This window comes from Pollachius pollachius (assembly GCF_949987615.1).
Source record: "Pollachius pollachius genome assembly, chromosome: 14".
In the NCBI taxonomy this organism is placed as follows: Eukaryota; Metazoa; Chordata; class Actinopteri; order Gadiformes; family Gadidae; genus Pollachius; species Pollachius pollachius.
In genome coordinates this window covers 7,170,103-7,193,845 of record NC_136947.1, presented here as the reverse complement: position 1 = coordinate 7,193,845, position 23,743 = coordinate 7,170,103, and the positions used below count along the sequence as shown (strand labels likewise).

The window sequence follows — 23,743 nt, the reverse complement described above, 5'->3', positions numbered from 1 at the left end:
ACACACACACTATGATGCAGTGAACTTTCGGAGGGTGATGACAATGAGTGCGAGGAGGACCGAAGCTCCGAGGAAGACAGCGATCACGATGGCTGTGATGGCCCCTAGCCCGAGGACCCCTGCAGAGACACACACACAAAAGAAAGAACACACACACATACACACAAACACACAGGAATGAAACGTGAGAGATACATATACTGCAGCAAAACTTCTGCAGAACACATTGCTAATGCATTCATAGATTAACCAGATCATTTATCTTTCATACAGCAACAGAGTCATGTTTTCTGATCAAGTAATAAAAAGCGTGATGCGTCCGTTGGAAACTAAAAACAACAATCGATGAACCTCGTTCATCATTGCTGGTGTCCACTCGCTGCTTCACCTTCCACCTGATCCACGGCCTGGGAGTGGGTGGAGTCCTCGGGGTCGTAGGTGAAGCAGCAGTCCGTCACTCCCTGGATGGGTTCCTTCGTGGTGACGTCAAAGGGCACGTCCCCCGACATGGTGTCCTGGTTCTCCCCCTGCAGGGTGGGCAGCGTGTCTCCGATCGTCTCTGCAGGGGGGGGGGGGGGGGGGGGGGGGGGTGCTCCAAATTCAGGATATACTTCTTTAAGTCACCTTAGCCTATCAGGCGAGAGAATATGTCTTTTTTGAGACGGCACAGCTAGAGGAAAACCAAACCACATGCCTTAACTGAACACGTGGTGAAAGGTTGAGGGCGATTATTAATTTTTTTGAGATCTTTGGCCATATATATATAAACCCACATATACATACACACACACACACACACACACACACACACACACACACACACACACACACCGAACACACACACACATCCAGGGCCTAGTCATCCATGTTAGACAGCCCCTCTCTGTCTGGCTGGCGTATCGGCCGAGGACGGTGTATAAGGACGTCTTTGTGGACAGATGGACATTCTGTCCTCAGATGATGTGGTCAAGGTCCTCCCAGGGCCCCGCTCTGCTCTCGGTTCTCTGATCGGGTTTGACTAGATGGAGGAATTACTATATTTATCGTCGTTATTATTAAGGCATATTGGGTTCAGAGGTCACAACTCTTAAATGGCAAAAGTAGAATTTCTCTCTTCTCAGCAATGAACACTATTCCTATATTATCTCTATAAAGGGGTCTTTAAAAATCCAATAAGCCTACCTGTGGAAAAACCTGCCTTTGGATAAGTGTATAAATAATATTCAGCCTGGATAAATATTGAAGTACTGCACAAGTTTAGTAAGGTACAAAACAAGACTAAGGCATGTTTTGACTGCGTTAATAGACAGCTGCATTGGAAAGTCAGCAGCGAGCACACATCTTGTGTGACTACAAGAGAGCACACAAAATTTAAAAGGTCACAAAGAAGGTTGAGGTGGTGAGCACGCGTGTAAGTTACATAAAAAATAGGACCACAGGAGTACGGTCGAAAGCGTGAGCTGCAGTTGTTGCACAGTGCTTGTGCTACCCATGCCTGCTGGAAGCAGAGCTGTTACACACCTCAGCATGACATCAATATAAGGGTTTCGGTAACCCTACATCCTTTCAATTGTTTTAAAAAAAACATTTCCTTTCTGAAGAACTTCGAACGTCAATGGACATTTTTTTTGTAAGCATGAAAAATGCAAAGGAAAAAAGTGACAACCATCTTCTTTGGGAAAAAAAGTAAATCAACAAACTATTAACTCACACATATACACAGACAGACACAAGCCCAGCCATTCACACACACACTGATTCACTCAATGGGGCTCGACCAATCCCATACCAACATACCTTACAAACATATTTACCCCGACTAATTCATACCCCGCCCCCGCATATTTACTCACATTGAACTCCATCACCCTCGTTCTATTTCTCTTCTCTTGAAATCCCTTTTTTAAATAGTGCTAGTGAACTAATAATCATACAAACCCTTGTGTAGCGCAAACATCAAAGAGATGCACAAAAAACACTTTTGTTTTTGCATCCAAGACATCTTATCGTGGCCTTCATAAAGTGACATTGTTCTAATTTCAGAACGGGTTTCATTAGTTTAAATTCCCCTTCAAACCACTTCTTAAGCTGATATAAACTGCATGAAGCTGATCCTAGAGATTATCCAAAGCTCTGACATGTTGTTGCCCAACCAGTGTGACTGCCTTGTTGTATTTATTCATTATACTTAATTGTGTAGCATCTGCAGTAGCTAGCCATCACTGCTGTATACGGGGAATTGGTTAGCCTAGCGGTTGTTAGCACTTGGACTTGGTTCTGTGAACTTATTTACTGTACCGACAGCGATATATTGTTTGACTTCTCATGACAAATGTACTTTTTTGTCATGAGAAGTCCCAAGTATAAATGTAAATGTTGTTGTTTCAATACAGGACAACTGCAAATTTATTCTCCTTTAAACCATTTTTTTGGGGTGGGTTTAGTGGAATATGCTGATATTTGTTGTGCAGCTGTGTTGATCCTGCGCTGGGGTTTGCTGAAGGTGAGCCCTGCTCCCTGGGCCCCTGGCCAGAAGGGCCATCAATGAGGCCTTCAGCACCGGGCACAAAAGGCGGCCTTATGTGCGTCAGCAGAGAGAGGACGTCAACACTGCTGCGACGATCAACAACTGGCCGAGCTCGAAGCAGGCCCCGGGTGGAGGTAGTGGACATCCACCGACCTTAGTTGATTCAATAGCTTTTAGTTTAAAAGCAAGGCTTCAACTACTGGCTGGGCTCGAAGCAGGCTCCGAGTGTAAATAGTGGATGCCAACCAAACTTAGTTAAATAGTTTGTAGCTTAAAGTTGAGGCTTATCTCTCAACCTTGTGTCAGTGGCACCTTTCCAAAGATATTTAGTTTTAGAAGGGGACTGAATATTAAAACCTTTTTCTTTCCGGGCCTTGGATGTTTCGGAGAGGAAGTGTGACTGATGTCGCCTCTTACATTTTCGCCAGTAGGCTCACGGCACTTCGGTCACATCATCAGAAATAACGCGGGTATGTCAGAACCTCTTCCGGTATTGTTGTTGAGACGTGTGAAGAGACCCGACAGAAAGCCCAGATTTGGGTCTTGTTTTGAGCTGGAGCTCTCCTTACCGTTGAGGATTTCACATGGGCTCGAGATGGGAACAAGCATGTTAACAGGTGTGTGTGAACACCCCACCCCACCCAGAAGACGGCTGGCCTCTGTGGTGTCCTTGCATAACCCACCTAGATTTGGAGAATGCACTGGTTCTCCTTTTGCCTCTCGGACCTTAACCAATCACAATCTTTAAGAGAGTGGTTTTCAGTCTTTCAAGTTCACCTCTTTGAAGAGACCGCTCTCTTCAAAGTTGATGTCATCCCCTGTGACTCGGCCAAACATTAACGTTTCTATTTGAAGGAACGGCCCATGTTTCTGAACATTGCTTTTTTGTGACCTTTATGCATCAATAGTTTATTGAATAACTCCAATATGTGGCCAACTGTAACATTGGATAGGCATTTGGTCGTGTCTTTCTCAGGCATTCACAGATCGTTTTTGTTTTCACCAAGGGGGTGGAGGGTAACGTGGGTGAACTATTCTCCACATTTTGACTAAAACACATTTAGTGTGATATTATGTGGGGAATGCTCATTCAACCACTGTGTGTACATGCCCAACCACATTGTCATTTAATGTCTGTGTAAGCGTTTCACATTCTTCCTCTTAAATGAACGTTGCTAACCAGCAGCAGTATACATTAGAGTCTCTCCCAGTTTCAGCATAGCACCTCAGTGCAAGAGACCCGGCAGGACATTTGGGCTGAGAGTCTGTTGTGCTCCAACAATAGCTCAGTGTCCAAGGGTCAAGGTGACATCTCGACGCTACTTGCTTCATTGTGGTCCCACTTCTTCTATCTTAATACTGCGGCTCCCTCACCTTACCACCCTCTACCCAGCCCCGCCACTAGGCTGACCTCTTTGCACCTAGGATGACCTTTGAGCATGGGAGATGGTGCAGAAGACCCAAGTGGTTCCACACCTTTGAACAATCCACAGTCTTGGTCTTCGTACAAAATAAAAAAAACATTGTACAAAGTACTCTCTGCTCCCAGAGTATTTTGGAGTAAAACTACTATAGGAAGAGATAGTAGAAACACAGGGAAGATCTATTATTGGAGGAGATTCTGTTCTGCTTACTCTGCAGACGGAAGGCTAGTGTAGCTTATCTTCAGCAGGGCCTGGAGAACACCAAAAAACGGAAATGGCCCCTTTCAGTGGCAAGAAGGAAACTGGCAACAAATTTTGTTTAACTCATTGAGCTTACATTTTTTTACTGCATCCGACTGTCTATTTAGGCATTTATTTGTAACTTTTTTACGAACGACCAAAAATCGTATTTGTCGTGTGGGTGAAAAGGGCAAGAAGATTCCACTTTCAATTAAAAAGTGAAGAGAGACAGTTACAGGTAGAAGTCATTGTAAAGATGCATCCGTTCACCCATCAGACCCAACACAACGAAGTTACTATATTAAATTCTATCAAATAACGAACAAGCCGAAGGAGCAACCCGTGTAGTTGGTTCGCACTTGGGTAAACACAAGTCTGCAGACGAGCCCGGAACATTATGAAAGCAGTGGGGTTGACTTGTGTGTCAAAGAGCAGCTTTCATCCTCAGCTACTGGCTGCAACGTCTGTATCATTTAGATCAGCAGAGGACTGCTTCGAGGCCCGCATGTGGGTGAGCAGGAAACGACACATAGGCACGCCACAGATGGCGTGAAGACAAATTATTCACTTCGTGATGTTAAGTGTCTATCAGGTTTATGAAATAATATATTAATATATACATATATTACAGTATGAAGAGCGATTAGTCTTGAAATGTCTGACTTATTTTCCCTTGGGGAGTACAACTGACTGAATCTGCCTTTCGAGCAAATGTCTTAGTCGAAGCCTGTACCCCATCATTCCCCGAGATCTTTAAGGATTTCACGATACATCAAACCAAACACAGTGGTAGCCTTCTTTCGTACCTTGGTGGAGGGGAGAATCTCCCTCCACAACCCAAGGTCTCTGAAATGCATCCCCCACTCCCCCAGTATGTCGACCAGCACAACTCAGTACAAACCAGGGCGCCAGTAAGGCGATCGAGGGGGGGGGCTTACCTGCACGTGTGGCCGCCACCGAGAGGCCGAGAAGCACCAGGAGGAATCTGCAGAGGCCGCTGCTGTGAGCCATGGTGCCTGGAAGAGGAGAGCGCTAAGTGGGACAGAAAAGGTCTCGGTAACTCCTGGAGCTTCAAACGGGGGGTCTGGCAGACGGGGGAAGAGAGAGCAGTATGGAGGAGAGAGAGGGAGGCGGGAGGAAGGCCTGGGAGAGGTGTGGAGTGTCTGGACACTGAGGACTTTGTGAGCTCATCTCAGAGGGCGGGCCCCGCTCCACACCCGCTCAGACCACAGGTTGAGGTGGAGGATCTTGGAGCCCTGGTTTCCAACGGGCCGTGACTGAATCACTGTCCTTCACAGGACTGCAGCTGAACCCTCTTTCTCCATTGTTCTAGCGCTCATTTGTTGACTCCTAGTTTAGTTTTGTTCATCTGAATAATTGTTTCCTTGTCTGACTTATGCAAAGTTCAAATTAATTATTTTATAATAAAACGAGATACTTGCAATTCTGTAGGTATAAGCGGTAATGTTATTTTTCGATAGTTCAATGTATTGTCAAACAGCAAAATTACCATTAGTTATTTGATTACAGATTCAGCACTAGTCAGTAGGATTGTTTAACCTATTATGAAAGGGCAATAATCAAATTCATACTTCTGCACACTGAGAATGGGGAGAAGTTTTCAACTTCCATTGCAAATCTAATACAACCATTTGCAATTGAACTGCGAGCGACTCAGCGTCCTACACAATGAAGTTAACAAGTCCAGTACAGTAATTAAGAGACCACATTTGTTTGCTTGTCTGTTTACTAGGCTACAATAATTTAGGTTTAGCCCATTGCCAATCTTCCTGAAAACAGAAAATAAATATCGAATGATAATCCCAGCATTGCATAGAAAACCAGAGTTGAATCCCAGCCTTCCCCCCCCATCCCCAAACACGTTAGACAAGAGGGGAGTGGACAGCCCGCATTAAGAGTCTGTTTATTTCATACCGTAATAAAAAAAAATGACTCCCGCGCTCCATCCTTTCGATATATTATAATACAGATGCAGAATTGAAAGTTTATCATTTTAAACAGCCTAGTAATATACAAGAAATAGATAACTACTTGGAAACTTTCAAAGCATGTCCTTAAAACAGGACATGCCGCGGGGCCCCGCCCCTCCGGTCCTGTACTGAGGCGCCCGGCGCAGGGGGGCGGGGCTTCAGCTGTAGGGAACGAGGGAGGGGGTGGATGGGGGAGGGGGGGTTTCAATAAATAAACAAAACAAAAATGAATGGATAGAATGGGTTTAAGCACACCAATCGACCCCTCCCCCTCTCCACGGGGCGACGCTTTATCCACACGTCCGCAGTAGGGAACAAAATCTCAACAAAGACAAACAGACTCGGGGGGGGGGGGGGAGAAGAGGGAATGGGTTGGGCGCCGTGCAACGAAGAATCAGGTTAGGGGCGGGGCTAGGCAGGTGAGGGGGGGAGGGGGGCATCAACAGCAGACGAGAGAAATCCCAACTCCCTCGTTCTTCGGAGTTCCTTTGTGGAGTCTTGTTAGCGTGGATCTTCTAGTTTGAATCTTGGGTCCTTTAGGGCACTTCCTGTCCTTCAGGTCACTTCCTGGGACCCCCCGTCGGAGAACGCTGGTTTGGGAAACGCGCGGGGGGAGAAGAGGGGGCAGAAAATGGTTGGAGTACTTTGTGGGGGGGGAGGGGTTGTAAAACGGTTTGCTGCTCAAAACACAAACAGTCCGGGGGGTCGGTTGGCAGCAGGACGTTACTCGTCCACAGTCTCAATCTCGCCCATGTTCAGTCTCTCTGACGCAGCGTTCACGGAGAAACCTGAGGCGGGGACACAAGAAGACCAGGATGGTGAAGGTTATGCTTCTCAGTTAGACTGGGTAGCCCTGCCCATTCTACCGGCGATTTTAGTTTGCCCTGCACAAGGGTCTGGAGAAGAGCAACATTTCTTTCTGCTTCCGATACGTTTTGGCGGGAGCCAATCACCAAGCTGGCTTTTCCCCTTTGCGCGCTATTGGCTGATTTAACACAATGACAGGGAAGTGACGACAAGCAGCCAATCGCGTACAGAGTCAGTTGAACTAGGCCCGTTGATCACGCCTCTTGTGCTGAAGAAAGTGACAGCAGCTACCCCAGACCAAACTCAATCGTAGATTGAGTTTGGTCTGGCTAGCTGCAATAGCCAGACTACTTCTCAGTGCTACCACTTTGGGCACCACAGATTGTGTTTATAGCCATATCTCCTGTTGTCTTCATTCTTACTTTAAAAACATACCCTTTAATTTACACATTGACATTTCATCCATTATAATCTCCTTCTACCGTGACAAAACTCAGTTCAAAATGGATAAAACTGATTTATCTCTATTTAGTCTAGATATTCTCGATTTAGAAGATAAAGGATGTGGAAACAAGTGTCAAAGCCACCGGGACAGGATGCACAATAAATCACATCTAGACACTTGTCAAGAAACAAATCCTCAGCGGAAGGATGTGTGGTTAAGACGTAAGACACTGGTCTTCAACCCTAATGATACAAGCGGGTTTCAAGTCCAAAAACCAAGGCAAGGTTCTGATTCTTAACCTGATTGGCATGGTGGTGACTTGGTCACCATGTCTCAAGAACCCCTTCCCGGAGACGATGGAGAACATGACTGTTGTCTACCTGAAACCACTTTCGGAAATAACCCCTACGCGTAAACAGGCACGACACCTGTGCAATTAATCAATTCTTTGCAATTTGTGTATGTTTTTAAGGGGAATTGGCTAAGTTCTCGGTTACAAAGTATTTATTTTGGAGAGAACTTCTGAATAAATAAATCATGTTTTCAAACTCAATTTTCTTTTTGGAATAATCATGATTATGATTTTTTCCCCATAATCGAGCAACCCTGGCTGTGAGTGCTTGCGTCCCATCGTGTGAAGGAGTATCTGAATCCTTTTAAAATCAGGATACTTCTGTTGTGTAACCTGCGCCATACAAATATTATCTCAAATCAATCTCAAAGCATTGGTTCTCACTTTGCAGTGCTATACTGTGATTCGATTTTAAGATTTGTGGAGCACTGTACTCCTTCGCGTTGGTCAGGGCCAACACATCCAGGCCCCTCAGCGGGTTAGCGGCCCCAGCCCAGGTGTACGCTACGGGGGCCCCGAGGCCCGGTGGGGGGCGGTCTGCGGGGGCTCACCTAGGAGGCTGGGGTCGGCACGGACCATCTTCTGCTTTTTCTTCTTCTTCCCTGAGGTGACGGTCTCGAAGCGCGGCTGGTGGGCACTGGTGTGGTTGGACTGGTATGGCGAGGAGGAGTCTGTCCCGCCCCACAGAGACTCCACCTGCTGGGGTGCCAGAGCCAGGGTGAGGGGACGGACACATGCATACTGGTGTCCTGACTTAGCCTGGCGGTGGGATGTCGAGCAATGTATGTCAGAGCGGCAAAGTAAGACAAATAAATTGTTGACGATTAAAAGAAGAACGACAACATTCCTTCGTGGATTAGTCCCCTCGAAGAAAAAAAGAAATATTATAATCGAATTACAAATTACAATAAACATGTTTAATCCACGTATTAGAACAGAAAGGTTACATTCTTCGTTCCTAGTCATTTTGCCTCATTGACGCTGAGACATCTGTATTGACTTCCAATGCGTCGCACCCACATCATAAACACAACTAACCTACCCTGGCAACGTTGGGAAGTAAGAAAAGAAAAGAAAAAACAAATATGCATATCAATCAAATAATGGTCACCTTCTTCTGCGACTCCTTGGCCTCGCGGGCCTGCTGCTGCTGCTGCTTGAGGCCCTGCTGCTGGTTCTGCGCCGCCTGCTTCTGCTGGTTCCGGGCCGGCTGCTGCTGCTGCTGCTGCTGCTGCTGCTGCTGCTGCTGCTGCGCTTGGTTGCTGTTCTGTTTGGCCCGGCGCTCCAGGAACTGCTTGGCAAACTCCTTGGCCTCGAGGGTGTCGCCCAGGTAGGCCCGCACGTAGTCGTGCACCTCGTACGTGGAGTCCACCTCCTTCAAGAAGGACGCGAACGTGGGGACTGGTGGAGGGAGAGGAGGGGAAAGGTTGGCTGGGGTGTTTCGGGAAAAAGCTGGGGTAACACTGCGAACAAGGTTCCTCTTACACTCTAACTTAGCCCTGCACTCTCACTTTTCTACTAAAGCCATTAGGAGAAAATATTTGAACTAGAATGTTTCTCAAGAATAAAAAAAAAAAAAGGGACATTTTTTATATTTTTGAAGTTTTGTTCTGATCCAACACTTGCAAATATCAGACCTTAAAATGAGACAGCTACCACTGTAGCTCCAACTTAAGCCACTAGAGGCTGCCGCTGGGAGAACACACAAACGGCAAATTTAACAGTAGAGGCAATTCTGCACGAAACTCTCAAAACACAACCGCCATTTTGAAGTTCTTTCGCCGAGCAGCGCTGTATCCCCACACGTTTCGAAAACATCAACGCTCTCAAGTGAAACAAAAACAGCTCCCACCAAAAGACCCCCCCCCCTGCGCTCACCGTCGAGGTTGTTGGCCGTGTTGAGCGTGTGCAGACTCTGCTCGCACCACTGCGTGAAGCCGTCCTGCTGGCTCTTGTTGACCGTCTGGAACAGCTTCAGGAGCTTCTCCTCCTCCTCCGCCGCCTTCTTGTTGGCCCGGCTGCTGCTCACTGAGTTGCTGTGTGGGGAGACAGACGGAGAAGACAGACACGCGGGACGAGAGCCTTTAGTGAAAGAACCTTTTCATGTGGTGGTTTAAGTTCGGAAGCGGTTCATTCAAAGAAGGGAAGTGAGAAACGTCTAACTGAATGAAGATGACGGTGGAGAGAACGGAGCAGCGAAAATATGGCTATGGCTCGTGATTATGGTTCCCTTTTCGTTTTCTCAATTACTTCCTGATGTGATGGGGACGGACACACACACACACACACACACACACACACACACACACACACGCTAGCCGCGGTACCTGAGGTTGGCGTTGCCCTTGTTGTTCTTGGGAGTGTTGCCCTTCTTGGTTTGCTGCTGGCTCTGGGGGGGCGGCTGCTGGCTCTGGGGGGGCGGCAGCTGCGGCGGGGGAGGCTGTGGAAGCTGGGGGCCGTGCTGGACCTCCTTCACCGCCTCGTCCCAGAAGCCCATGTTGGCGTTCTGGGCGTCGCCCCAGATGCTGCTGGGGTCAGAGCCCCAGTTGGCCCCGGAGCCCGGGCTGACGGCGGCCCACACGGAGGAGCTCAGCGAGGGCTGTGAGGAGAGGGAACACCCAGCGGTCAGCTCAACCCGAGGGACGTGTTTCAAACGAAAACATGCCCACAGAACGCATCCTTCCACTTACACAAAATGTTACCGAAAGCATTGAGTTACGTTCTATTTCATCAGAAACAAAACTATTGGGAACAGATGATCTGACACAGCGCATTAAAAACGGCGGCACTTTATCCATTAGGGCTTTCAGCGTTACACAAACAAATCCCAATGGACTCCGAGGGAGGGAGCGGCTCCACTGGGACAAAGCCGGGCTAGGAGCAGCGAGCGGGGGGATAGAAGGGAGACAGCGGGGTGGAGGCGCACGTACAGCTCTGTTCTGGGCCCGGCTGGGCTGCGTGATGGTGGGGTGAGACTGCGGCTGGTGGTCCTTGCGCTGCTTCATCTGCTGCGCCTCCTCCCGCTGGATCTCCAGCAGGGACTTGGTGCCGGTGGGCGGCTTGGACACGCTGCCCCAGCTGGAGGCCTTCGCCTGGGGCTGCTGCGCCTGCTGCAGGGCCTGCTGCTGCTGGAGCTTCTGGAGCTCCTGCTGCTGGCGCCGCTGCTGAAGGGGAGGAGGGAGAGGCAAGGGATCAGGTTCTGATTGGAGGGGTCAGGGGCTGCTTCTGCAGGTCGCTTCAGGGGAAAACTCAATGGATGCGATTCGATGGAAGGATGGAAGGATCCGAAAAAAACTGGCTAGCTAACAGTTTGTTGACCCCGGACTTGAGGGGGCTGCGGTGGAGGCTGATCATATTATCAGTAGATCACATTGTTTTTAAGCTTTGTCAGAAAGTAACCTCGACTAGGCTTAAATGAGTAATAAACTGTTTAGAGAGTAGGTGAACGATACAGCTGAGAGAAAGTCCATTCGGAGCTCCCTACACTTAAATGTGCACCATCATCTCGCGGGGGTGTTCTTTCGTGTCGGGCAACGCATCGTACTCCGGGCGAATCCACCGTGTCATGCCTGATAGTACTGTGATTCAGCGGCACCAATTAGGTTACCGCCAAACGACGAGGAGTGAGGCGGCGTTACTCATAACCATCTCCCGGCGAGATGGAGAAACAATGGTTGTTTGGATGGTGACTGGTACCAACCTCCTCCCTGGACAGCTTCTCACGCTCCTCCTCCAGCTTCTGGATCTCGGAGAGCGACTGGGCGCTCTGGCTCTGGCTGACGGCTGTGCTGGCGGTGGACTGCTGACCCCACTTTGAGGAGGAGGGAAGCTGGGGAAGGGATGCAGCACAGTGTGAGTGGGTTAGGTGCAAGCAGCACACAGCGTTTCTCTCACACTCCATACTCTTTATCAAGGCAGATGGAGCTCGGGGGAACCTCTTCCGAGACACGTCATCTTTCTTAAACTTCATTCGACAAAGTTACACATTTACACTGAGGGCATTTAGCAGACGCTTTTCATCCAAAGTTAAAATAAGTACATTTGACAAAAGAAAGAGCAACAACCATATATTGCTCTCGGTACAGTAAGGATGTGCAGAGAACCAAGTGCCAAGCACTGACAATTGTTAGGTTAACCCCTTTTACAACAAAGATAGCCAGGATAAGATGCTACACAATACCGAACACTATCCATTAAGTGCAAGGACGTACAACATACAATAAGTGTGCACGTCAAGTGCGTACATCGACACCTAATATGGGCAGGCGTTTTCAGCTACACTTGAAGGTGGGAGGGTCCACAAGACAAGCCCAGAGGAGTGGAGCGGGGGTGGGGGGGGGGCGCACCTTCATATGAGCCAGCTGCTGCTGCTGCTGCTGCTGCTGCAGCCGCCGCAGCGCCTCCTGCTGCTGCTGCCGCTGCCTCAGCAGCTCCTGCTGCCTGACCGCCTCCTGCTGCTTCAGCGCCTCCTGCTGCTTCAGCGCCTCCTGCTGCTTCAGCGCCTCCTGCTGCCGCTGCGCCTCCTGCTGCCGCTGCGCCTCCTGCTCCCTTTTCTTCAGCTCCTCCTGCTGCTGCTGCTGCTGCTGCTGCAGCCGCACCAGGCCGGCCGCCGCCGCCTCCTCCTCTTCGGCGCGCTTCTCCTCCTCGTGCCGGAGCAGGGCCTCCAGCTCCTCGCGTTTCCGCTTCTCCTCCTCCTGGTCAGGTGGAGACGATTTAAAAGGCATCACTTTTTGGCGGACAGCCGCTTGCGATGATTCAAAAACTATCATTAAGAAGGTGATTGGGGATGGGGGTCATGATCAGGCCCAGAACCTAGTGGTCGGGAGGCCAAGACCCCAGGTGCCAAGCTATTCGGACCCCCTACGTCAGGTCAGGGGTCCTCAACCTTTCCAACCTTCGCTAAAGCCACGACCAGGACACCGTTATCAGACAGTATCCCAATAACAAGCAGCCAGTTGTGTTGAAGCCGCTGAACACAGATGCCACAACCAGATAGTCCAACAACACGACTGTGATGTGCTGTGTAAACATCAAGCAGATGTTTACACAGCACATCAGGTGCGCGTTTGCAATACGCATATCTTATATAAAATGTATTTTCTTACAGTTGTCGCTTCTAAATCTCTATGGCCCGGTACTGGTCGGCGACCCCGGTGAGACACCACTGGTGCCGAAGGACCGAAGCCCGGGCAGAGCTCTCCGGCGCTCACCTGTTTGCGGAGGAGCTCGTCCCGCTGCTTCCGCTCCTCGTCCTCCCGTCGCCGCTCCTCCCCCCTGCGCAGCGCCTCCTCCTGGGCCTGCCGCTCCTCCTCCTCCTGTCTGTGCTGGGCCTCCTCCCGCTGCCTCCGTAGCACCTCCTCCTGGAGGACCACACACTGTGCTGGTTAGCTCTCGGCTCTGCATTCCGTTAAAGACGCCTTCATCCGAGGCCCGTCAGGCAGCGGTGAGGGTTAGGGGCCTCGCTCAGGGACACCTCACCACGCGCTCTCGGAGGGGCCCGGGATTCGAACTATCAACCTCCCGGTTACTAACGAAAGCCGCTCTACCTCCTGAGGTAGAGCCAACCCGACCCCGGCTCGGTCGCGGTTAGCGCTGCGCCAGGAAGCGTCAGTCTAGCCCCGCCGCGCTACAGGGGGAGGAAGCGGGGCCCGGCCTCACCTGTTTGTGTCGAACCCGCTCCTCTTCCTCAAGACGGTTGCGCTCCGCTTGCTGGCGGGCCCTCATGGCCTCCTCTACCCGCTTCCTGTCCTCCTCCTCCCGTTTGGCCCTGTGCTCTGCCTCGCGCCTCTCCAGCTCCGACTGACCGGGCAGAAGAAGACGGGGGTCGGTACGTCTTTATAGCTATGGCTAACCATTAGGATAGAGTCATGCACGTTAATGGCAACCATAATCACAACACAGCGTTTTTTGTGACGACAAGGTGTTGGATTTGAATGAAATAACCTTGTATTAACAAAAGATTAAAAAAAAAAAAAAAAAGACTTCTAGGGAAGAGCCAATGAGGAACACGGGAACACACACAAAGCACTAACCTTGGCAGCCTTGGCCTTCTCTATCTGCTGCATCTGTTCGATGGTGGGAGCCTGTGCCATGGAGTCGATTGGTAAGTCCCATACACTGCTGCCGTCCCACGCTGCAGGGGCAACACGGAGGGTTTGATACATCAGATGGTCACCGCATCCGCTAACACTTCAACCCTGTGCCTACGACTGAGCGAGAGCGAATACGATCTCACACAGTCCCCTCACGTTTCCCAGGCCCCAGAGATTGCTCGAGGTGACTCACAGCTCGGTACGTTCTGTTGGAGGTTGGGTGTGCACGAGGCCTGAGACGAGGGGTTCTGCATCTCCCAAACGGACCCCGGTAACGTTTCCGGTACCGACACCGGTATCGACATAGACCGGGTGACAGGAGGTAGGAGGCTTTCAGACGCTCTATGCAAAAAAACAACAATAAAGCCAAATCAGTAACCGACAGCTACAACAACAAAAAACACATGCAAGCATTGCCAGCAAGTAAAAGACTGCAACACACGCCGTTACATGTGTGTCCTTGTGTATACAGTGCAGTTTATCCCACCTTAACTTGAGGGCCTGGTATTGCTGTAGCAGGACGTTGATCTGCTGCTGCTGTTGCTGCTGCTGCTGAATAGGGGCGGAGCTGAGGGCTGCAGCCTTCTGCTGGGCAAGAGCCTGGGCATACTGCTTCCTGGATGGGCACAGCAACAGGGGACTGTCAAGGAACACCACGTTTAAAGCCCAACGACTGTCAGCGGAATAGGGGGTTCCCTTGACAAGGAAAGGGATCACGGTGGACCCAGGCCATGAAGGGATGACGACTTTCACTGCGTCTACTTTGCAAAGATTCGGCTGGCACATTACCAAGAGCGAAGCCAAATCAATTGTGTTCTAAACTGTCAAATGGGAATATTGTCGAGCTATGCCAAATGATAGGCAACGCTTAACCGCCATGAATATTACAGTTGTAATTTACAGGTAGTGTGATGATTAGGCATAATGATTCAGCGGTTGAATAGGTACCTGATGAGGTACTGATACTGTAGCTGTTGCAGCTGATAGAGGTTCAGCGCTGTGAGCTCCTGGTGTCTCTTTAGCCTCTCCTGGTCCCCGTCTGCCTGCTTCGCAAAAGCACAAACAACACCGAGTTAACAAGCTGTACAAAAGTTCACTGGTGATGGATTTACCGTGGTCAAGAGATGCCGACTGCTGATATTTTTACTTTGTGCAGTCCAGACAAAAAAAGCTTACACCACCTATATACCTTTAAAACGTCCTTTTAGATTGACCTAAACATTTCCCTAAACAGTTGAAACGGCTAATCCCTCGACAGAAATCAACTCAAATCCCTAGTCCGAACCACAGAGAAATAGTTCCAACAGCTCCGGAACATCCAAAGTGTAACCTATGTGTAATTTACCCGGCGCTTTACGCCCACTAGTGGCCATTGCTAGTACTGCAGCAAAGCTGGCTAACGTATCCGCACACAAAAAAGGTAAAGATTGGCTCATTATGAGACAAGCAGATGATGGACGAGCGACGGCACGGCGCGGCAGGGCCAGTCACCTGTAGAGGCGGTGGAGCCGCGCCCGAGGCGAAGGGCACCCGGCCCCACATCTTCATGATCTCCCCCAGGGGCTGGAAGACGTCGTCGCACCCCCTCTTCACCAGCAGGCTCATGGTGAAGTAGCCCGCCTGGAACCACTCTGTCATCTCGTGGTTACTGAACGGACCTGGGGGAGACCGATGGACGGAGGGCAGGGGGGGGGAGAGAGAGAGGAACGGGGTTACACATACGGATCGAATGCGGTGCACTGCGTTAGAAATACAAATTATCCATGGCTGATGTTGCATGGCACAAAAAAGAAGAAGGTAAAGGCGTACTATTCCTTTATTGAGCCTGAACTGTTTTGATCTCGGATCCAGCTGTCTTACGGTTATAGTCAAACTTTTTACATAGTGCTGATTTGAAACCTTTCCAGACACTTTTCTAAGGTGTTCTCCAGACAGGCTGTTTTAGCTTTAGTTTACAAGCGGATGTCAAGTTTGTGTTCAACGTTAGACGATTACGGGCCTACAGGTCGCAGCCTTGAGCAACATGATTGATTGAAACAGACATGAAACAAAATAAAGTGACAGGTCCCGTCCACCCAGATTTGACCTCCGTTTCCGAAACTGGTCCAACAAACCAATCAACAAACCATGTAATCTCTGGTCATCATGGGATTACGGTGCCTTGGCACTAAAATGTTTTATTCCCATTATTAGCTCCCTGACCCCGGGCCTTCGTGGTCTCTTACCTTGCATCTCCCCCTGGGGGTCCTTGTAGAACCATTTGAGGGCGGCCTCGTGAGTGAGGGGGAAGCCGGGGTGCTTGGCCTTCTCCTTAGCCGCCAGCCTCTCCTCATCCACACCTCCTTCCTGTAGATAGGCCACCATTTTTTCAGCTTCCTGGATGATGACAAATTGTTATCAGGTCATTAAAACACTCAACTTCTGCATCGCACAATGTGTGGTAGAAAGAACGCACGTCAGACGATTTGATTTGAATAGAATGGCTGTTCATGGCTAAAAGGTTTCTGGAAGTTATATTGTGGCTGTGTGGCAGCTTTCTCCTTGGAAATACGACCCAGCGGAGCTCCAGTGAAGACCCATGATTTAGTAGCCTACTTTAATGATCATGAAACTAAAGCGGTGGTTTGTACATTGGGCAAAGTTCAGATGAAATCAGAGCACGCCGTTATAGCTTGCTAGCGCTGTTCAAGAGCATGCAAGAGCATAAAAAGGTTGTTTGTACATTGGGCAGAGTTTCACTGAAATCAGAGCACGCTGTTATAGCTTGATAGCGCTGTTCAAGAGCATGCAAAGAAAAAACACTGTTCTGGATGACCAATCGCCAGAACAGGACAAAAAAGGAAGATACGTTGATCTTCCTTCAGACAAAGTGTTAAAAAAACACTTGATACCTTTTTGAGGCCGAGCTGCATGCATACCCAGTTCCTGTTGTTCTATGCCACCGTCTTTAATTGATCTGTTAATGGTTTCTTTATTGATCTATATACTTTCATATTCACAACATTACAGAGTCTATAATAGATATTTATTCAGAGCAGCTATTGTTCAGCTATTGTAACTGAAGAAAGTGAGCATCTTATGAGAAAAAAAAAAATCTTGTTCTTAATTTAGTATATATTCTTCTAAAAGAACCGATAAGAGTACCATTAAACTACTGGATCGATAACCAGTAACGATAAGTAGCATCGTTAAAATCCTAACGATGCCCATCCATACTGCAATCACAGATTGCCAGCCAGCTCACCTGCTCGAAGTGCTTGAGTCCCTCGTCTTCGTCGACGTCGTGAGGCACGATGATGGGCCGGCCGATGGCCGCCATCATGCTGGCAAAGGGCAGGGGATTGGCCATTGCCATGGGAACCTCCATGGGCTTGGGGTGCCTCCGCTGGACAGAGGGCGAGGGGATGGAGACGTCCGCTACAAAGCACAGGTCGGGGTAACGGTTATTTATTTGGTAGGGAAATGGGACACGACCAAGACAAAAGACTAAAGTCACACAGCGGAGGTGAAGGGAACCCGAACCCACCTGCGAGGGTGGTGGCGATGTGGGACATGGGTCGGGGGTCCAGCATGCTGTTGGACAGGGGGACATGCAGGGGGGCTTTGCTGGGCTCCTGTCGCGGGCCCGGAGGAGATCGCCTCTCGCCAACCCGTGCCGCACCTCTCTCCGTCTCCTCGGCCCGGCCCGGCTGGCTGGGGACGGGGGCCTGGCCGGGCCCCTGGGGAGCAGAAACCGGAGGCTCCTCCGCCAGCCTGGCCCGCTCTGAAAGGAAAGCCACAGCCGGGAGAAGAAAAGTTGTGCTTGGTTAGAGGGCAGTTGAGTGGCAGGCAGGGAGGGGGTGGGGTCACACCAAAATGAGAGTTTGAGGAAAGTTACAGAACAATGTGTGAGGAGGCAGAAAATGCCTGTGGGTGTGCATTGCCGAATGGGATTTGAATGCCTCCAGGGAAACAGAATAAGGCTTAAAAACAATTACACCAAAATGACTCCACTACAGAACCAATTTGCCTCTTGATCGTAGAGGTTGACCTGTTGGTAATCATTTCTAAAAACTTAATAACTGGGGGTAGAGACCATGGATCTGACCTTCTTTCCTGTCCGCCTCTCTTTTGGCCCCATTTTGTGTTTCTTTGGTCTCTGGCGGCTGACTGTCCTCTTCCTCAAGACCCTCGTCACACTCCTCCAGGGGCTTGAAGTCCAGCTCCGCTTCCTCCAGGATGGGCTCCTTGGAGGCTTTCTGACAACACAAGCAGACCGGAAGTAAAGCCTCTGAACCAAGAAGGCAAAGACCGAAGTAAAGCCTCTGTGAAACAATGGATACGAATACGATCCAACATTTTTTTTAATACCTAATCTGTTAAAATCAAACGATTTCAAAATTGGTTGGTTACGTGAAGCCTGTGTGAGCATTTTCCCCAAGCGTCAATAACTAAAACAACTAATGATACCAGCTATGAAAGCATGTGGTAACGCTTAGCATGTAACAGGCTCACAGGAGTTAGTTTAAAATGCAGCCAGTGACAGCAAAACTTGAAATCTCTGTTTCATTTACTAATCCCCCTCCCGTCCACTCAGATTTCAAGCAGGCCTGGGTAGGGCCAATGACAACCGTTTATATAATATTGGGCGGGTTAAAGCTGATGACAGAGCAGAGAAGCACCCAATGGGAGAACCGGTTTCGCTTTTACATAAACAACCTCTGCTCTATCCAATAGGGTCCAGAAGCATTTTTGTAAATTTTGTCTGTTCCCGTTGACAACACCCCTCTTTTAAAATGAACAGAGATTCCGGAAAGGGTTTGAAAGTGTTGTTATGTTTGAATACCAAGCAAATGTAGGATCGTCCCAAATATTCAAATATTTAGGTAAAGTCCTTTATATTTACATGTGCTACCGCAGCAAATCAAAAACAGAAGGTGAGGATATCGGGGGATATCGTTTTTTTTAAAATCTTTTAACTGCCAAGTGTTAATCAGTCCAAATGCATATTGACGGTTTCTACTTTAAGGTTAGCCATGTTCCTATCTGATCTTGGCCATGATCTCATCCAGAACATGGCGCCGGTGTCGACTACTCGACACCCTGACGCGTGGGACCGGGTTAGGGTTAGAGTCAAGCGTACCCGAGTCCCCACCTTGAGTGAGAGGAAGGCCCCCGACGAGTCGAAGGTGCCCGTCTCCTCCTCGGCGTCCTCTAGGCACCACTCGGGCAGGCTGTCCCTCTCATCCTCCAGGCTCCCGCTGCCCGACCGCGGCCGGCGGTAGCCGCGCTCGTCTTCCCTGGCGTCGAACGGGAAGCGGCGCCGCTGTTGCTGCGGAGGCGCCTGCTGCTGCTGATCCGGGTGTTCCCGCCACGCGGCCGCCCTGGCGATGTCTGGGGAGGAGGTCATACCAAAGTCACGCGACGGTTCAAACAATGGCTACCTGAAAGGACTTAACAGGAACATAACAAGCTAGTTCTCATGTTTTAAACATGAGCCACTCTAATCCCTCGAACTCCCCTTCAGTTTCTCTTTGCGGTCGCTCCCTCAACATGTGCAACGTTGACAGTAGTGCCAAGATCAGGTTCTCCTAGCAATCAATCATTAAGAACCAACTACCCCGTTGGACAATCCCAAACAATGTTATTTACTGGGATCAATACCATGCCTACTTGTGCTGTAGGGACCATCCTCACCATTCTGATCATCGCGAGAGCACCGCCAGTTCTCACTCTCAGAGCGCGTGAAGTCGTGCTTCCTTGGCAGAACGGGTCCCACCTCCTCGTAGTTTGCACGGACTGCAGGGGACACAGATGAGACGTTAGAACCCGGGCGTGTCATCTCTCTGGCCCTGGTCAACTGTGTAGTCCAACACATGTCAAGCTTGAAAAGGGTTCCAGTTTCTATTTGAACTACCCTCAAGTTCGAGAACTTTCTTACTACAAGGGAAAATGTCTGCAAGGCCACACTTACTATGATTCATTGGAAAATGGGCTGGAGGGGCTTCTGCAAAGTCAACAAGTGAAAAACAAATACTTTCATTGTTATATATCCTGCTAATAAAACATAATAAAAATATGGTGCGACATTAAGAATACTGGTTATTCAAACAAAGTAAAAACCAACCTGGGTCTTTCCTTCCTGGCTTTTCAAACCTTCGGTCTCCCCTAAAATGGAACATAAAAATTGATAAAAAAGGGTTTTAGGATGAGGTGAACTTCATTCATACCAGAGAAAATGACTATCAACGAAAGATAGGATATAAATAAGGGACTACACATATTTCTTATAGCACAAAAGAATTCTCAAGAAAGGTTATGAAGGAACCACTCAGAAATCCAAGACTTGCCTCTCTTCCCAGCTCTGGGAACGGTGCATCTCCCGGGCACCACGGCCGAAGCCTCCCTCCACGTCGTCAAAACTTCTTTGGTAAAAGCCTCCATCGCCCCGACCCCGACCTGACAACCAAGCCCACGTTGAACAACTCACACAAAAACTCAGGGACAGACATGTACAAGATTCAAATCGCATATGGACGTTCACTGTCAAACATTTGTTAATTTATGCTTATAAATTGTGTTGTTCCAACTCGATATCTTCCAATGTCGGGTCAACGGCACACTAACGCATGGTATAATGCGGTTTGTCCATGTAGCACCCCAACATGAGCTCACCTCTACCCCTCGAGGTGCTCCGACCCCTGGGTGCTCCTACTATCGGACCCCCTCCTCTCCCCGTCAGCCGGAGGACAGCCGAACTGTTTACAGACATGGAAAAATTTCTCTGCATAGGAAAAGAGAAAGACGGGCGTGTCAGTAAGTACTTTGGCCACGTCGTTAATATGTGTTTACAATGTGACATTGGGGAACCTCCTGCTTTAGGACTTCGCTAAACAAAAAACATTTTACCTGTTCTTCCTCCGTAAAGGACACGAGGGCCAATGGGGGTAAAGGTTCCTCTTGTAAGATAGGCAAAAGCTCCTTATCATGTAGGTCTATAGGGATCTAGAAGACAAAACAACAACAATGACATCAGTGCACTAAACCATTGGAATGCACACGTTTCTCTAGTTCAACTCCTTTTCCTCACCTCTTTATCCTTTACATAAAGTGCTAACATTTCTTCTCTCCCGTAGCGGTAGTCTGCAAGTTTATACTTTGGCAATGCAGGCGAGAGGGGTGGGGAGGATGCAAGGATATTGCTGTTCCCACCGCCTCCACTGCCACCACCACCTCCGGACAGGGCACGGAGCCTGTGGAGAGGAAGGAGAAGTCATATCCAGAACACAAGCAAGGTAGTAGGGAGGGAAACGCCATGGTGAAGGCCTTCTGTAAGCTGTAAGCCATTTATGAATATGAAAGCGTAAAACATTTGGAGTACCAGTTTTACTTGTTATAGTATTGATCATTTTAGGTTTAGTTTATTATAGCAAAATAAGAAATCCAAACAATAACAAAACATTTATCCAAATCTTGAAATGGTCACTTACCATTCTGGTCCAAAGTTAAGTGTCTGGGTTTCAGCCATTCTTCCCTTACGTTCTAAAAACATGCAAGAAAAAAATATATAGAATCAGTGTTTACATATATACATTAATTCTCACTGCACACGACATTCTAAAACCCCTGTTTACCTAGAGCAGTTTTATAGTTGTAGTGGACTTTCAAAAAACCTAGAGAGAATATCCATACAGAAAACCTATACTTCTTAATTTAATTTCAAATGGTAAGATTGAATGACAAAAAAGGAATGAGATATTTTAGATATGGTTACAGCTAACTCCATAAGATCCCTGCCCTCTTCAATACAAATGCAATCCTCCGATGCTATTTTTGGATGCTTCCTACTCAAAGAGGAGGGTTTGCCGGAGACACCTGTAATTGACTACACGGGTTCCTCCCAGTTTGTACTTCAGAGTACTACGTAAAATAACGAAGCTTTAATATTTGACGACCGAAAGATTCGGATTTGGGTAATTTACTTTAGTGTAGCTCACAAGGTATTATTCCTACTGTCACAACGATGCAAAAGGCAAAGCCGATTGTACAGGCTGTCTACTTGTCACAAACAAAGGGAGACGGAAACATTCCTCGACACTGGTTTTGCGTGAGCGTACGTCCTGACCGTCAAGTCGGAGAGCCACGTGTAGCTCACCAATACACCCCACAGGTCATCCCACTGACTCGGTCTAAAGCACATTCTCTCTCTGAAATCCAAACTTCCACTTTGGTCTCACCAAACAAAACATCCACACCAAACTATTAGATAACTGCATACTTTTGGGTGTCAGGATCAACACTTGACGACTGCGACGTCCACTTTCCTTTACTGTGCCAAATAAGGAAATACTTGCGGCAGCTTTATTTATGTTCTAGAGACAATACGTCGGCCACTAAAGGTCATGACGGAACTTGCTATTCAGAAACACTAAGATAATGTCAGCTTGATGTGGGGCTACGAAGCAGACTTAATTACGACATAAAACGCATGTCATACATTATGCCAAGAATAGCTACCTTAGCGTTAGCCCTTTGGATAACGTTGGTATACTGGAAATATAACGGATGAAAGGCTATCAACAGGACAATATTGGATAACCTGTATACCCTAACGTTACTCCAACGCAGTAATGAATGCACTGATATTTAATATACAGATCAGCATAGCTGGTACTCGCAGTAAACCAGTTACATAGTCTTAGGTAGCATGCAGTAACGTTACAACCATTGAATGTCAACCCACTTGGCATTAGTTCACGACAAAAGGCGATTTATCACCATTAATAGTGGTCGAGCCAAGAGGTTGTGAGGGTATTAAATGAACGGAACGATTTGATTTAAGTTACTTTGCAGCATGCTTGCGATCCAGTGCTCAGTGTGCTAGTCGAGGCAGGCTAGGCTAAAGGTTAGCTCCAATCTAGGAAAAACGAGCAAGAAATGCGACGCTGAGCCCACCTAAACACCGTATGTCATTAAACACACACCGAAGTGTAAAGATTTGGGTGATTATAGCAAATGCTATGCCATGCCGTGATTAAACATGCATATCGCGATGTCATGATGTAATCCTCCACCTCGGCACTTAGTAGTCAACGAGTTACCATAACTTGCTAAAGTGTTAGCCTTCTACATGCGGCCTTCGACCAGCCGAAGTCCGCACCCCTCTTCCTGGCCACCACACCCCGCACGCCGCTCAACGCAACGCGGCCTCGGAGAAACTCGAGGCCGGTGCTTGAAGGCCAGGTTAAGCATAGTGTTATAACAACATTCGTAAACGTCCCGGATTCGTAAAGTAGTGGCTGTGCAGTAATATAGTTTACTTTATTGTACAGATAAACTCCGCACGGGCAACGGATAGTATAATTAACTTCCACTATCTTACCTCTGCTTGTTCTGACAGCACAGGGTTTGTATTCAAGCTGTGTGGCTCTCTCTCGGTTTTCCACAAGATGGCTGAGTCCGGGTCACATGACACATAAAGCCCGTATGCCATGGAAAGATTTGCTGACTGCTACCTTTCTCACGGTGTTGAAAAACTTAATTCAAATTGGTTATTTCACGTTTCAGGTTGATTTTCGTGATCCCATTTTTCCTTGTGGTTTTGCGTGGGTGTATCATTTGTGTTAAAACGTTTTTTGTTTTTTTTGGACTCTTGTGATACACATGCACAGTGTGTCTATGCATTGAGATGTCAAACACATACAATGCAAATATGAAATCCGGACGATTTTTTGTTTTAAAATAATAAGAAAATAAATTCTTGCAATTGTCAGATGCACACATTTGTCCAGGCGACAAGACACCGATGGAAGAGGAAACGTACAAGTTGGCCTGCGGAAAGGCAGCGGGCGGCGGGCAACATCCGCAACCCCCCATGGTGCGCCAA

General features: G+C 48.4%; 2 protein-coding genes across 9 annotated transcripts; both read right to left on the bottom strand.

Moving 5' to 3' along the window:
* Window positions 1–9: 9 nt before the first annotated feature.
* Window positions 10–5,271, bottom strand: snorc (secondary ossification center associated regulator of chondrocyte maturation; the record flags this gene model as incomplete). The annotated part of the gene is made up of 3 exons (XM_079750735.1): window positions 5,130–5,271; window positions 389–559; window positions 10–119 (listed from the first exon to the last, which is right to left on the bottom strand). Exons 1-3 carry the CDS (start codon window positions 5,200–5,202, stop codon window positions 10–12), a joined length of 354 nt encoding a protein of 117 aa, XP_079606861.1. The 5' UTR covers window positions 5,203–5,271.
* An 823-nt stretch (window positions 5,272–6,094) lies between these two features.
* gigyf2 (GRB10 interacting GYF protein 2) lies at window positions 6,095–23,293 on the bottom strand. Of its 8 annotated transcripts, none has more exons than XM_079750717.1 (29): window positions 23,240–23,293; window positions 21,348–21,399; window positions 20,948–21,110; window positions 20,767–20,862; window positions 20,533–20,641; window positions 20,208–20,316; window positions 19,985–20,025; window positions 19,832–19,864; window positions 19,555–19,656; window positions 19,001–19,251; window positions 17,966–18,116; window positions 17,405–17,641; window positions 17,123–17,295; window positions 16,104–16,254; window positions 15,370–15,536; window positions 14,827–14,924; window positions 14,366–14,494; window positions 14,072–14,220; window positions 13,819–13,919; window positions 13,445–13,585; window positions 12,997–13,161; window positions 12,133–12,480; window positions 11,487–11,615; window positions 10,717–10,950; window positions 10,114–10,385; window positions 9,665–9,822; window positions 8,898–9,187; window positions 8,338–8,485; window positions 6,095–6,970 (listed from the first exon to the last, which is right to left on the bottom strand). In XM_079750717.1, exons 2-29 carry the CDS (start codon window positions 21,383–21,385, stop codon window positions 6,906–6,908), a joined length of 4,248 nt encoding a protein of 1,415 aa, XP_079606843.1. In that variant the 5' UTR covers window positions 21,386–21,399; window positions 23,240–23,293; the 3' UTR covers window positions 6,095–6,905. The 8 variants fall into 8 exon arrangements, with proteins under 8 accessions (XP_079606843.1, XP_079606845.1, XP_079606847.1 ...); XM_079750719.1 differs by having other exon boundaries at window positions 8,338–8,482; XM_079750721.1 differs by having other exon boundaries at window positions 12,997–13,146.
* Window positions 23,294–23,743: the final 450 nt, after the last annotated feature.